Source organism: Chaetodon auriga, chromosome 17 (assembly GCF_051107435.1).
Source record: "Chaetodon auriga isolate fChaAug3 chromosome 17, fChaAug3.hap1, whole genome shotgun sequence".
NCBI lineage: Eukaryota > Metazoa > Chordata > Actinopteri > Chaetodontiformes > Chaetodontidae > Chaetodon > Chaetodon auriga.
In genome coordinates this window covers 12199282-12213754 of record NC_135090.1, presented here as the reverse complement: position 1 = coordinate 12213754, position 14473 = coordinate 12199282, and the positions used below count along the sequence as shown (strand labels likewise).

Sequence of the window (14473 nt, the reverse complement as noted above, 5' to 3'; positions counted from 1 at the left end):
GCTTTCGGGCTGCCGGTGCCTAAACGAGCTGCAGGGGGCATCCTCGCCCTTGCTCGTGGAGATCCCCCCCACCTCTCCTTCAACACACATACACACACACGCGCGCGCGCATATATATTCTCTCTCACACACACTCAGCTCCTCCTGCCAGACTCCCAGGCCAAGCAGCGTCGCCATACGGAACATCCTGCCCTCAGCGGAGAGGGGGAGGAGAGAGAGAGAGAGAGAGAGAGAGAGAGAGAGAGAGACTTGAGTGTGTGTTCACAGAGAGAGAGAGAGAGAGAGAGAGAGAGAGAGAGAGAGAGAGAGAGACTCTGAGTGTGTATTGAGAGAGAGGGAGAGAGAGAGGCGAGCTCTGGCGTCCCCCGGTAGTAAATCTATCAGGTCTCGAGCAGAAAAACTCTGAGAAACAGACAGAGAAGAGGGAGAAGAGGCCTCGTGGAAATCTCATCGTTTCACGGTGACCTGGACCATCAGCAGCGCGTGAAGCTTTGGATTAAAAAGCCCGACCAGGAGGACCGCGCGGACGGGCGGCGCGCTCTGAAGTTGGACAGACTACCGAGACAGCGACAGCAAGCAGCAGCAGCAGCTTTTATCCCCCCCACCTCCCCGAACCCCGTGAAGGCAGCGGCGGCACCGGGAGGCTGTGTCCGCGCACCCCGACCATGAAGCTGCCCTGGCTACTGGCGCTCACGGCGCTGCTTGCTCACGCCGCCACGGTAAGCACCATCCTCAGATCCTTTGTTAACCGGGGAGCTCTTGCGCACACAGGAGACAGGGCATTTTGGGCATGCGTGTGCGTACGAATATGTATGTGTGTGCGTGTGGTGTGATATCGTTAATGAGACAGTGGTGTCGGTGATCGGTAGGAAACCCTGCACTCGACCTACTTATCAGCCCTTATTGGCCGTCCGTGACTCCCGCTAGGGGGGCTGGCGACTCCCGTGCACCCCCACCCCCCGCTTGACGCACACACCCACACACATACATGCACACACACCAGCCTTTGTGTCTCAGTGTCGGGGTTTATTGTGGCCTGTGTCCCATGAAGTCAGGAGGTCTGTGTGCGTGCGTGTGCGTGTGCGTGCGTGCGTGCGTGCGTGTGTGTGTGTGTGTGTGTGTGTGTGTGTGTGTGCGTGTGTCGGTAATTAGCGGGTAATCTCTAATTGGGCTTGATTACGGGTCTTCGTGCGGTGTCTCGCTATGTGGTGTCTGTGTCACCAGCTCACATCCTGCCGTTAATTTGAGGGGCTCCAGTCATACTGCGGCTTTAACGACTTTATTACCGGGTACTCGTGCGTTGGGACGTGTGTGTGTGTGTGTGTGTGTGTGTGTGTGTGTGTGTGTGTGTGTGTGTGTGTGTGTTTGAGGGATTGGATGTCCGATCTCTGTGAGGTGCACGTTCCCTAGATAACGGCGGCCTCATTGTCCGGATGCCAGAATCCGACCAGGGGCATCCTCCCGTTATAACCGGAGGTGTGTGTGTGCGCGCGCGCGTGCGGCAATGTGCGTTTGTGGCTAAAAGTGGGTGGGGTAACGGGGAAGTTAACGGCGATGCGGTGCACGAACGAGGGCTTGGATGGAATGATGTCATCGGGAATCGCGAGGAGGAAAGCTGATTGGGAATGCGCGAGCCCCCCCACCCCTCTCTCTCCACACACACACACCTCCTCTCCGGAACCATCCACGCCGAGCTTCACGCGCCCCCCATTGCACGCCCACACCTTCCTTTACCGATTAATCCAGATTTATCCTATGAGGAGGAGGAGGTGGAGGAAGAGGAGGGTGAAATCTCATTGAATCATTGAGAGAAAAGGAAGCAAGTACCAAAAATAGTCAAAATGCAGATCTAGTTTTGAATGCACATTAGGAAGAAAACACTCTTTATAATACTTCTAGAACGTTCCCCTAACCTGCGTCAGTGAGTTTATAATAATGTTTATAATACTACGTTATCTCCGTTATCTTGACCGTCATTCATGGCCAGATTCAGCTGTCAGGGAGCTTCGGGGCTAAAATGTGTTTTTGGGCCCCTGCTGATCTCCACCTTCCACCCTCTGTGCAATGTGTATTTGCCCTGTTGCCTCCAAGCTCCCATAAAGTCCAGTACAGTCAGTACTCCTTTGCTGGAATGATAATTAAAGATCCTCCCCAGACATGTTTGTTTGACTCCTACTTCACTTAAAGGCCGTTCTGTGTTTTTCCCCATCACTCCTGAATCATGCTGATATGTCTCCGGTTTGGAATCAGATTTATGGTGAGCACAGGATGGAGTAAACAAGCTTCCCGGGTCAAACTCTGCACATGCTTCATCCTGTACAGTGAAAAACACATTCTTTTAGTGGAGGGGAGCTTTAATTTGCTTTAGTTTGTAGTAATTTCAGCCAACAGAACTTTACTTAGGACTTTGTAGCATGTGAGCACCACCTAGACTAAAATAGCAAAGCTCTCTAAACTAGAATTTGAGTCAAGAGACAGCCACAAATTCCCTAAAAATGCAGAAACTACGTTAGCTGATACTGCATTACCACAACCAATTGACATGCACTGCACCTGAGGCTTTTTGAGCCCCCTCGAGGTCTGCAGCCTCAGGGCAGTTGATTGGCTTGTTTTGTCTAATTTCTTCGCTTCGATGCAATATTTGTATTGTCACCATCTTGGAGTGTCATTGTGCTGCCTGTGCTGTGATGCTCCACTGGTTCTGACAGCGGTTTTCAATGCCATACACACACACGCACACGCACACACACACACACACACACACACACACACACACAGAGTGATTATTACTAGGTCAGTCGGTTGCAATCTTTGCCAAAGATCCTTGCCCCCCAGCTGACCTAATCTGTCTTTAAGTGTGCAGATGGAGACAGGTGTGACACATATATACTCATGCACACACACTCTTAAATATACAGTCTTAGGAGTGCACAGATGGACGCAGGCATTGCTCAAATAGGTAACACACACACACACACACACACACACACACACATCAACGGTCTCATAATTGCAAGGCTCAACTCAAGCAGCCGAGGCCTTGAGCTTACATGCGCGCGCACACACACACATGCGCACACACACACATGCGAGCACACACACACACACACACACACACACACACACACACACACACACACACACACACACACACACACACACAACCCACAGTCACATGCATTTGCTGAAAGATCTTTCTTTAAATGCTCCTTGGCTTGAAACCATCTGACTCTTGTGTGTGTGTGTTTGTGTGTGTGTGTGTGTGTGTGTGTGTGTGTGTGTGTGTGTGCGTGTCTGATCCCTGGTGTCTTGTCTCTGTGTGTATGTCTTGTTATCGGAGATGTGACATCATATCCGGGTGACTATATTTTACATGGGGGACCGATTTTCCCACAGACATCTGTTGTGTCCCACACATAGCCAGTTTGTGTGTGTGTGTGTGTATGCGCGCATCCGTCTGCCTTCGTGAGAGCGCTCACTGTCCATCTGTCTGTGTGTGGGCTCAAAAAGATAGTGAATCTCCACTGCCAAAAACTTGTTCTCGCCAGCCCTCGCTCCTTGAAGAGTGTGTGTGTGTGTGTGTGTGTATGGCGGAAAAGCATTGTGTTCTTGAGGATCATGTTTAACTCATGGAGTGAATCAGTGTTTTGTGCCTCCGATAGCTGACAAAGCCCCCCATAGAGAGACGAAGAAAGTAAGAAGGAGCAAGGAAGAGGAAAAAATAGCCAGAGCGAGGCGGATTGAGGGAGAGTGTGGAATGTGAGAGGCAATTTGACACAGGAAGTGGGTCCTTCTCACTCTCCTGGAGGACAAAGTCCCCTCACACACACACACACACACACACACACACACACACACACACACACACACACACACGAGCTGGCAGGTAGAAAACACTCCTGTTGTGGAGGAGGTATTTCAGGTGTGTGTGTGAAAGGATGGGTGAATGTATGGGGGTCACCTTGCAGTGTATAGAGGAAATGAAAAGGATCACGGTTCATATCCGGAGCTGTATTCAGATGGCCGACATCTGGAGGTGAGCATGCACAGAGAGACAGAATAATGACAGCCTTCAGTGGGAAAAACATTTGTCTCCCCCTTTCCTCACCCCTTCTCCTCCCTCTGGCTATTTATGTGTGTGTGTGTGTGTGTTAGATGCATACTCATGCCGCTCACTCATATCTGAATGCAATTTCTTATCACATGGGAAGGACTGGCTTGGCAGATGTGCTGCATTTGACTGAAATGACTTTTTCTCTCTTGTGGAGAAAGTTTTAGCGTTTGATTCAGCTCAAACGGAACTTCCCATTTGCTATTGGACTGATAACAGCGTGTGGGGATCGAGAAACCTGCCGTCACAATACCTGTTATTTCTGGGTGGGCTGAAATAACAAAGATAGTTTAGAATTTGCAGCAAATTCTGGAGCTCCATTAGCTGAAAAGTAACTAAAAGCTCAGCGCAAATAGAAAACTATTCAGAAAACTATGAGGACACAGACATCATCATCGGCCTCGAGAGAGCTCAGAAGACCTTTCAGCAGTCTCCTTTAACCTCTAATGTCAAACTGCACGCTAATAAATTAGGTGTCACATCTTAGTCTTTGCTGTATTTCTCAGTATTCATCATCATCATCATCATCATACTTTGTCTAATCAAACGCATAACTAAAAATCTATTTCTTTAGATTTATGTACAATTACATCAATAAAATATGAAGTGTTTTTGGGAGAAATTTGTCATATTTTCAGGTCGTGTCCTCATCTCATTTTGCGTAGAGCCCCCAACAATCTCCACCAATCAGAGGGCAGCCTGCAGGTAGCCTGAGAGGCAAACCCCAGGGCAAAATAAAATCCATCAACACTGTAAAATATTTCTAATCCGCGGATTAATCCAGGCTTTTATAGACTACATTATTGTAATTCATTATATCCCTGCCTCAGCCGCGGTGCTCCAGCCACGGAGGTGAAACTCTCCACTATTTTACTGAAAAGCAAAGATCATTAGAGAGCAGTGCAAAAACGTAAAACAAATATGTGCCGTAGAGCTTTGTTCTTTCTTCTTTCCTCTCTCCTTTATCATCTCACAATCCCTCAGATTTATCCTGGTTGGTCGTCCACCAGCTGCAACAGGACAATGCTGCTCACGCACTGATGCCTAACAATGTATCAGTCACCATGTTACTGCAGAATGAGTGCTTATGATACTCTGAGTACATTTAGCTGATCGTACTAAGTGCTTTTAAAGGAGTATTTTTGCTTTGTGGTATTGATACTTTAACATCAGTAAAGCATCCGAATACCTCCTCAAATGCAGGAAAGGTGCTTTCTAACTCAATCTTTATTTACTAATACCCAGGCTGAGGTGTCATATTGTTGCACTTTCTAGTCTGTGTGAATCTCTCTTCACACTGCCAGTCACTGCTGAGGAAGTACCTGTTTTCTTTAGTCATTCGGCTCCACAACATTGTGCAACACTAAACTTCCCCTGTGGAATGTTTTCAAGTCATCCCACGAATTAGAAAGAATGCAGTTAGAGACTGAATTCATCCAGCTGGAAAGTTTGGCTCCTCTAACACCACCAGCAACACACAAGTGCCGACACGCTTACTCACATATATGCACCAATGCACATTAACATTAAAGGCCTGATTATACACACAGATACAGTGCATTCGCAGACACACACACACGCGCGCACGCACACACTTGCAGTGCTAGTGAATAGTGGTGTGCAGCAGTTTTGTTGATTCAGTGAGTCAGAGGGAGACGGAGAACGCTGGAGGTGTTTTAGGTAGGTCAAAACCAGCTAGAAACACAGCTCGTGTAGATACTAAACACACACACACACACACACACACACACACACACACACACACACACACACATAGTCTCCTTTGCAGTAATTGGGCAGCGCTGAGCAGACATACATACATATTCTCTGGAGAGGGGGGTGAGATGAATATAGAGAGAAGGGGGGGAGGGAGGGAGAGGAGAGGAATGGAAAAAAGGGAGGTGTACAGACAACAGGATAATGAGAAAGAGGGAAGGAGTAGAGGGAGTAAAATGGAGAGAGGTGAGGATGGAAAAAGAGTTAATGGCAGTGGCGAGATAGGGATGCTAGATAGCAAGGGGAAGACGAGAGCAAAGGGAAAGTGATTGAGCGCTGAGTGATGGAAAGAGGATGCAAGTGGAGAGGGGAGGTAGAGCCCAGAATCTGAGCGGAGGATGGGACCGGGAGTGGAAAGGAAGAGTGGGAGGCAAGAGGAAGAGGAGATGGGGAAGATTGGGAGATTGGGACATGGCGACGGAGAGATGGGGGGGATGACGGGGAAGACAGCCAGAGGATGGAGCGAGGCCAAAAGGACGGAGACGGAGGGATGTGGAGAGAGAGGGAGAGAGCGAGGGTGGGGGAGGGAGGCGTGCACTGCTCATTCCCAGGAGACCGTGCTCTACCTGCTCTCCACGGCCGTCGCCATGACAACCAGCATGGCTGCCGCTGTCACAGCTTTATCGCCCCTCTCTCCGTCCCCTCCCTCCACGCTCTCTCTCTCTCTCTCTCTCTCTCTCTCGCTCTCTCTCTCGCTCTCTCTCTCTCTCTCTCTCTCTCTCTCTCTCTCTCTCTCTCTTCCATTCTGTTTTGTCTCGTCTTTTTTTTTTCCTCGTCACCTCTGTTGCTTCTCTCATTCACAGCTTTTCATATCTCATTCTCTGTTTTCCGCCTCTTCTCCTCTTCCTCCTTTCTCTTTGTCTCTTCATGCTACTCCCTTTGCCCCTCTTTCTTCCTCCTCCTCTCCTCCTCCTCTCTCCTCCATCTGTCCCACTACTATAAATTAAAAAATAGAGAAGGGAAGAGATGGCAGTCACGTTTCACCTTTACTTGTGTGTGTGTGTGCGTGCGTGTGCTTGTGTGTGTTTGTGCTATTACAGGACTCTAAATTAGAGAGCATAAAGGCAGTGCCGGCTCCCAAAACCACAAAGCATGCTGGGATCTTTCTGTGTTAGAGCATTTGCTATAAATGAAAACCTCAGAAACAGGGCACCTCCCTCCCACTAACAAACCTTTATGTGTGTGTGTGTGTGTGTGTGTGTGTCAGTCACAGATGCCCTTCACCAGCAACATTAATACTGTTAAGATGCTGTTATCATTTTTTGCTCATATTATTCATGTGTATCTGGATCTCCTTTGTGGTACCCTCTTTCCTCACGTGTTTCCGTAGCGACGGGGTAATTAGGTTAACGAAGGGCCGGATGGGCGGGGTCATGCAGACCTGAAATCCAATGCGTCCAATGGGACTACTGGAATGCATATTTCCTGGCAGGCGGCTGATAAGAGTGGTCTGAGGCCACGATAACGCCAGCCTCCACGCTCCCGACCAGACCCCGGCCTCCATCTGACCTCCAACACACGACTGCCTCCATCTCCCTCTCCATCTGTTTGTTGTTGGTAATTTTTGTCAGCAGCTTTACATTTATTCATTTTTCTCACTTCAGCTTTTGGTTTTTACATTTTTCCGGCCTTTATAGTCTAGTCAGACCTGAGTCTGTTGGTGAGTTTTCTTCGTTGGAGATCGATCTGTTAACATATGAGCTCAGTAACTGTGATGGTTTCATGGTTTAGGATCAGAGCTGCAGTCACTCGATTGACAGAAAATTAATCTTCTTGTTGGGCTTTTGAGTTTTCTGAAGTCATTTTTTTAAAGAAATAAAGCCAAACATTCTCTGGTTCCTACTTTTAAATGGGAACATTCGCTGTTTTTTTATGATATCAAACTGAGTATCTTTGGTTGTTAGATATTAAGATATATTTGTTAAGATATTTGGAAACATCGACTCTTTTTTGAAATTGTGATGGAAGTTTTTTCTTCTACAATTTTCTGACATTGATTCCTAAATGATCATTAATTGCTGTTTCAATCGCGTCAGTCGAGGCGTTTGAGGCTCCCTGGCGGTAGGTTTTTAAGGCATCGACCGTCACAATCACAGTGTCTGATTTAAAAACATGAAATAGCCAAAAAATCCTTTTCAGAGAGCCACTCGCAGCTTCCAGCTTCTTAACTTTGACAATTTACTGCTCTTCTCTGATTTATATCTTTGTAAATTGAATTTTGGGACTGATGGTACTTTGGGCTCCTGGAACTTGTTTTTCACATTTTATAGACCTTACAGTCATCCATGGACACTTGACAGGTATTGATTTGGCTGTAAAATAATATGATCAACTGTGCTGTTTTTCTACGATACAGTAAAAAACAAATGATAAAACCTTGGAACAAGGCAGTAGTTCTCGCTCCAGTTGGCTGCTAATGACACCAAATCTCTTCCACATTGATGCTCTGTGCGAGGAACTTGTTTCCTTGGCTGCATGTCATTGGCTGAGACATTTTTGAATGCCCCTGGCTGGAAATGCTATCACTCTTCCTCTAGGAGCCCATCTTTGAAAATGACCACTTTGGCCACTCAAAGCCTGCTTAAGTTTGTTTGTGCTTAATAGTGGTAGAGAGTGTTGGTAAATGAAGACACAGTGGAAGATAGAGAGCGTGTGTCCTTGCAGGGGATTGTCTCTTAGGCTCTTTGGTAGAGATCAAGTGAAATGGGAACGACGTCGAGCCAAATCCAAATGGAGGAGATTTTATGTGGGTGAACATTTGAATGGCTTGTTGTATTGTCATGCAGTCGTTTGTGGAGGTACTTAACTCACAGCTTTCATGTCTCAGGGGGTGCTGGTGGGTGCAGGGAAAGGGACTCGGGTCGGCACTTGAAGGAGAAAAGTTCAGTGAATCACAGTTAGATTTTCCAAGATGCATGCACGCACATGATTGGTTGTATAAATGGTTTGTCACCCAATTTGTCATCCCTTCATTTTGTCTTGTCTTTGATCTGTCGGCGGCACAGTTTCTATTTTCAAACGACCTTCATGTCATCGTTTCCTCTGATAACAAAGAGATTTTGTCAGTTTTGATTTACAGATTTCCATTTCTGATGCGTGTTTTTCGTTGAGGCAGATAGAGAATTAATTACAGCTTTATTTTTAATTGTAAGTCGGTCTTATCAGTGGGGTTTTACAGAGTAATATTTCATCAGCATTTCATTAAAATTCACACTGTGACAGAGATCTGCTTGTTTGCATACTGATGTGTACAACCTTTGTGTGTGCGTGTGTGTGTGTGTGTGTGTGTGTGTGTGTGTGTGTGTGTGTGCTTAATTGGTCACCGGTTACTCAATTGCTTTTAGGAAGGACACAGGAAGTGAGTATTTATAGATCCAGCCTTCAAGCTTCAAACCAGGAGGGAGCTTCCTGAGTACTGCACAAAGGGGGGATTTTATATACGTGTGTGTCTTTACACGTGTGTGTTTACATGTGAAACAGAGGCGGAGGAGGTGATGGAGGTGCACAGGGAGGCCGCTTGTGCGAACGAGAGCGAGAAGTACTGTGTGCGAAAGGCATGTGACTGTGTATGTGTGTGTTTGAATTATTTAGCCCAGCGTCCCGACAGAGGAGTGAACGAGGTCAGGAGCTCATTGCTGCAACGTTTTCCCTCTCTCATCCATCCATCCATCCATCCATCTCTACACCCTCCACCCACCAGCCCTCTTCCTCCTCCTCCTCCTCCTCCGTCGCTGTAGAGCTCCTCGTTTATTCTGCCTGTCTTAATAAACAGGAACTTAGTAACAAAAGGCTTCCCACATGTTACTCATGTCCCCTCAATTATCGGCGAGTCGTGAGGGAAAAACATCGATCCAATTAAATACAGACAGCGAAACCCACTGTGTGTGTGTGTGTGTGTGTGTGTGTGTGTGTGTGTGTGTGTGTGTGTGTGTGTGTGTGTGTGTTTGTGTGTGGACCCTCTCAAGTAAACCTTTGAACCCTGGTGCTTTAAAGGGCTCTTTCAAAGACATTTGCAGTTCGAATGAGCCACTGAAGCTAATGAGCTGTGTGCGTGGAAGACTGAAAAAGTGTGTGTGTGTGTGTGTGTGTGTGTGTGTGTGTGTGTGTGTGTGTGTGTGTGTGGTTGCAAGGGTAGGGATTCTGTAATATTGCTTGGTGGTTGCAGCAGGTTCTCTCTCCCATAAGGCCGTTCTGTAAACGCCTCCACGTATATTCACATGCAGTTAAACACACACGCGCACACATGTTTGTACTTCTACCTGTGTGAGGACACTCCCTGACACGTTCCTTGACTTTAACCTTAACCCAAACCCAAACCCTTCTACCCTGACCTCACCTAAACCTGATTCTACCCTTACCCTCAAAACCAAGTCTGAGCCAGCCAAAATGTCCTCACTTTCCAAAAACGTTCTCACTCCCAAGGTCTGAAGCTTCAAGTTGGTTCTCACAAAAATAGCTGTACAAGTGCACACACACATGTTTGTGGCAGCAGGTGATTCATTCTTAATCTTTCATTCCAACAGTTGTGGATTAGCCCTAATCTCAGCCAGCAGAGACCTAGGTCTGAAAGGCTGACTGACACCGAGTGTGTGTGTGTGTGTGTGTGTGTGTGTGTGTGTGTGTGTGTGGGTGTGTGTGTGTGAGCCTGTGTATTGTTTATTAAATGGTGTGTGTTACATGATAATTGTTTCCCGTGTTGGACTGAATGGGGCGTCTGTCTGACAGGACATGATATGACTGAGGCAGACACACACGACAGATTGACAGGTCACACAACACTGAAACATTAAACACAGCAGGAGGTGGTGGAGGAGGAGGAGGAGGAGGAGGAGGCCCTGATGGAGGACAGGCATGACTTCCTTTGACATTAATTCTGTTTTTGACATTTTAAAATTAGTTCAATCATCCCCAGTGTGAGTTACAGTTGTATGAAGCTGCATAGAATTTCTAAGAATCGTTTAATCTTTTTCTTCTTTCCACCAGGAAACAATGAAAAACGCCCGTCACTGTTTCCCAGAGCCAAATGTGATTTAATCAAACTGTCACATTTGAGACATTGGAACCATCAAATGTTTGACATTTTTCCGTGAAAAGTTATTTTTGCTGCTTAATTGGTTGTCAAAGTAGTTGCTGATTAATTTTCTGTCCGTGGATTAATTATCGCTGCTCGGTTCTGCTTTAGTTGTGGTGAGTGGAGCTGATACAAACAGGCCAAAACCAAACTGATTTATTTAATGTCTTATGTTGAGTTTTTTTTTTCTGCAAAAGCCTTTTTTCATTGAACAGATGAAGCTCACATGTTAATTGGTTTCTAAACAGAAGTGTTTGTGCAAGATTTTTGCTTAAACTAAAATTGGGCTGCACATAATCATGAATTATTCAGTTTTTCATTCTATTCAATCTATCAAAATCTGTTGATTGTTTTGGCTTGTTTTTTGTCTATAAAATGTCAGAAAGCAGCGCTCGTCACTATTTCTCACATCTGCTTATTTTGTTCAGCTAAAAGCCCAAAACTGAAAGATGCTCAAATTACAGAAATAGACAGAAAAGAGAACAAAGCAGCAAATCCTCACAGTTGACACCACAACTCGCAAATGTTTTTTTTGCTTGATAAATGACTGAAATAATTAATTGAGCCTCAGAATAGTTGGAAATCTGTTTTCCGTTGTTTTTTTCAGTACTAAAACACAATCTACAACAGGCTTAATTGTGATTTAAATCAGTAAATATCTGATTAAAGCATGATTAACGAGCCTGTGATTCTGACCAGATATTTGATGCCAGCTTTCAGGACTACAGACACTTTTCTGTCAGTACCAGAAAAGTACTGAGTTTAAAAAAATCAGGCCAGCAAGATATAAGAAAAAAGAAAAAGGCACTTCCATCTCCCGTTTTTGGCTTTTTCTAGTGAAATCAGAGCGTGTGTCTCTCCCTCCTTCGTTACTCACGGCCACAGATGAATTCCTATCAGTACCAAAATAAGCCTGAGGTTCAGGTGTCGCGGTGGCCCAGCGGTTACAAGGCAGACCACATGATTACAGCATCCCAACTCTGAGTCTGCTTTCTATCCCCTTAACACCCAACCCTAATTTTGACAAGAATTATTTGGCTTAGTCATTCCTGAACAGAAATTGTATCTTAACACCTAACAGCACACGTGGAAAAAAAAATAATAAAAAAAACCTGAACAAAGCAGAAGGCAGTGCGACAGATTTGAAAGTGATTAGATATTGTGTGGAGATGGAGGGAGAAGAGATTTGAAGAGAGTGAAGGGGGAATGAGGTCAGAGGCAATCACAGACAAAAGTGATATTAAAGCAGGGGTGGTGGCTAAAGTGCAGCAGAGGGAGGCAAAAAAAAAAAGAAAAAAAAAAAGAAAAAGGCAGATTGGAGAGGAGAAGAAAATGCGGCAGCCAGGAGAGGAGAGGAGGGGAGGGACGAGGCAGAGAATAGAATTTGTTAATATGTAAAAGCGGTAAAAGGATATGAGCGGCTCATCAGAAAATAGCGTGAGATGAATGAGGAGGGATTGGCTTTAGGTAGAGCGAAATGATAAAAGAGCAGAGGCGCTGACGAGCAAGAAAAAAAAAAAAGAGAAAACGAAAGGGAGATGGATGGGCTGGATTGGTGTCCTGGTAGCAGCAGAGGGAGAGAGACTGGTGGTTAACGCAGGCCCGTAAAGAGCTTAGAGCAGCTGAGACGGATTGAATGGAGAGAACAACCTGGACAGGATTACACAGAGACAGAGCAGAGAGGAGGCCTGTAAGAGCAAGATCGTATCACAGCACATATATTTCCCTGCCCTCCAGTTACACATTTCCACCAGCGTGCACCGAAACCGTCCACCAGCTCCACAATTGCGCTTTAATTAAACCAAGCCCACGGTATCAGGCAATTAATGGTCACCGATTGTTATACCAAACACTCTGGAGCTAATCTACGCGTTAGACAATCATTCACCAGCCATTAGTTCCTTAAATCCACCTGTTAATTAATTAGTCAGTGAGTAATGTTGCCTGCGGAGGGATGAAGCCGTCTTTAACTGCGCTGCTGAAGAACAATCTGAGGTGAATGAACGCGCTCGCACCCGAAGCTTGTTGTAATATTTATGTTTGAGCCGGAGTGATTCAACGGAAGGAAGATAACACTGTCTGAGTGGCAACAGGGAACTCCTACCAGAATAATATGATGCTGTTATCCATTAATCCTCGTTATCTACTTGCTGCTCACACCTACCAGCTGTATGCATTGGTGAACATTGCTTGATATACCATGTAGCAGTGGTCCCTGATTGGATCGTACCATCTTAAAGGAACATTTCTGGGAGATATGCTTCTTTTTCTGGCTGCCCATCAGTGAGATTAGAGGACTGATATTGTGCCTGTGTGTTCAGCGTGTAGCTAAAGTCAGATCACAGTTAGCTTTGCTTAACATATGGACTGAAAACGTGGGGAAACAGCCAGCCGTGCTCTGTCCAAAATGAAACCGTAAACCAACAGCAGTTTATCATAGCAGACAATTTATTTATCCCAATGCTACTGTGGGGGTTGCCAGATATGATCAATAAGAACAGGTTTTAGTTTCGCCTCCAAACCTGGCAACGGCGAGTCTTCAGGGATGCTGCGCACAGTCAATGCACTCAGCTGTTGTTTACCAGGAACGCGAATTAGCATAAATCCCCCAAATGCTGAACTGTTCCTTTAAAATGGGACCCCTTGTTGCTGACTGCATACAGCTATTAGCATGACTCTGCAAAGAGTTGCTCAAATTATTGAAGAGGACTGACGATGAAAAATTAAGAAAAGTCAGGATATTGTGTCCCTGGGGGGGTTGGGTGTAGATCTTGTGACCTTCTGCGGGTCCCGTTCACAGGCTGGCCGCCACTGCCATATATCAGCTGATAAATACAATCATATCAGATGACGGAAAATATTAAATATCTTCTGCACATCTGCCAAGACAACACATGAGCCATTCACTGAATAAAATCAGGACAAAGCAAATGTCTTATTTCCTTCCTCGTCCCTCTGATTCAAGTCTTCTGACATTGATTTGTTCGGGTTAATCAGTATCTCATGATAAATATGTGATTAGGTCACAAGCAGTCGGTCTGCTTGGCCCATTAAGACACAGGCCATATGCTGTTCTCGCCATATTGAGAGTCGACTGCGGCGCCAGATCTCACAACCTGCGTAATTAGTGTTCGATATCAAGGGCTGTTATGATACATGAAGAATCAATCGGCTATCTGGCTGCGCTGACAGTCACTTGGCCCGCAGTCCGTTGGCTGGAAACTGCTCTAAGGCTCCGGATTGGCTGTCAGTTCGCCAAAGTCAGTCAACCAATGGGAAGGAGCCAAGAGAGCGTAGCAAGGTCAGCTGCTCGGGATGGCCCTGGAGCAGCAGTTTGTTTACCTCCTGTGTGTGTGTGTGTGTGTGTGTGTGTGTGTGTGTGTGTGTGTGTGTGTGCGTGTGTGTGTTTGAGAGAACAGGAGCGGTATGGCATGATAATAATATCCATCATGCCTTCTGCACACGCACTCGCAAAGGTGCATCTTTCCATTCCAGATTGAATTACACAGGGCTGA

At 46.0% G+C, this 14473-nt stretch overlaps 1 protein-coding gene across 1 annotated transcript in view; it reads left to right on the top strand.

The window, feature by feature from the left end:
* sdc3 (syndecan 3) overlaps positions 1 to 14473 on the top strand; it is a 34698-nt gene continuing 20225 nt past the window's right edge. The window contains exon 1 of the mRNA XM_076755309.1: positions 1 to 719. Coding sequence (XP_076611424.1) covers positions 666 to 719 — 54 coding nt within the window. The 5' untranslated portion in view covers positions 1 to 665. The remainder of the gene's footprint in view (positions 720 to 14473) is intronic.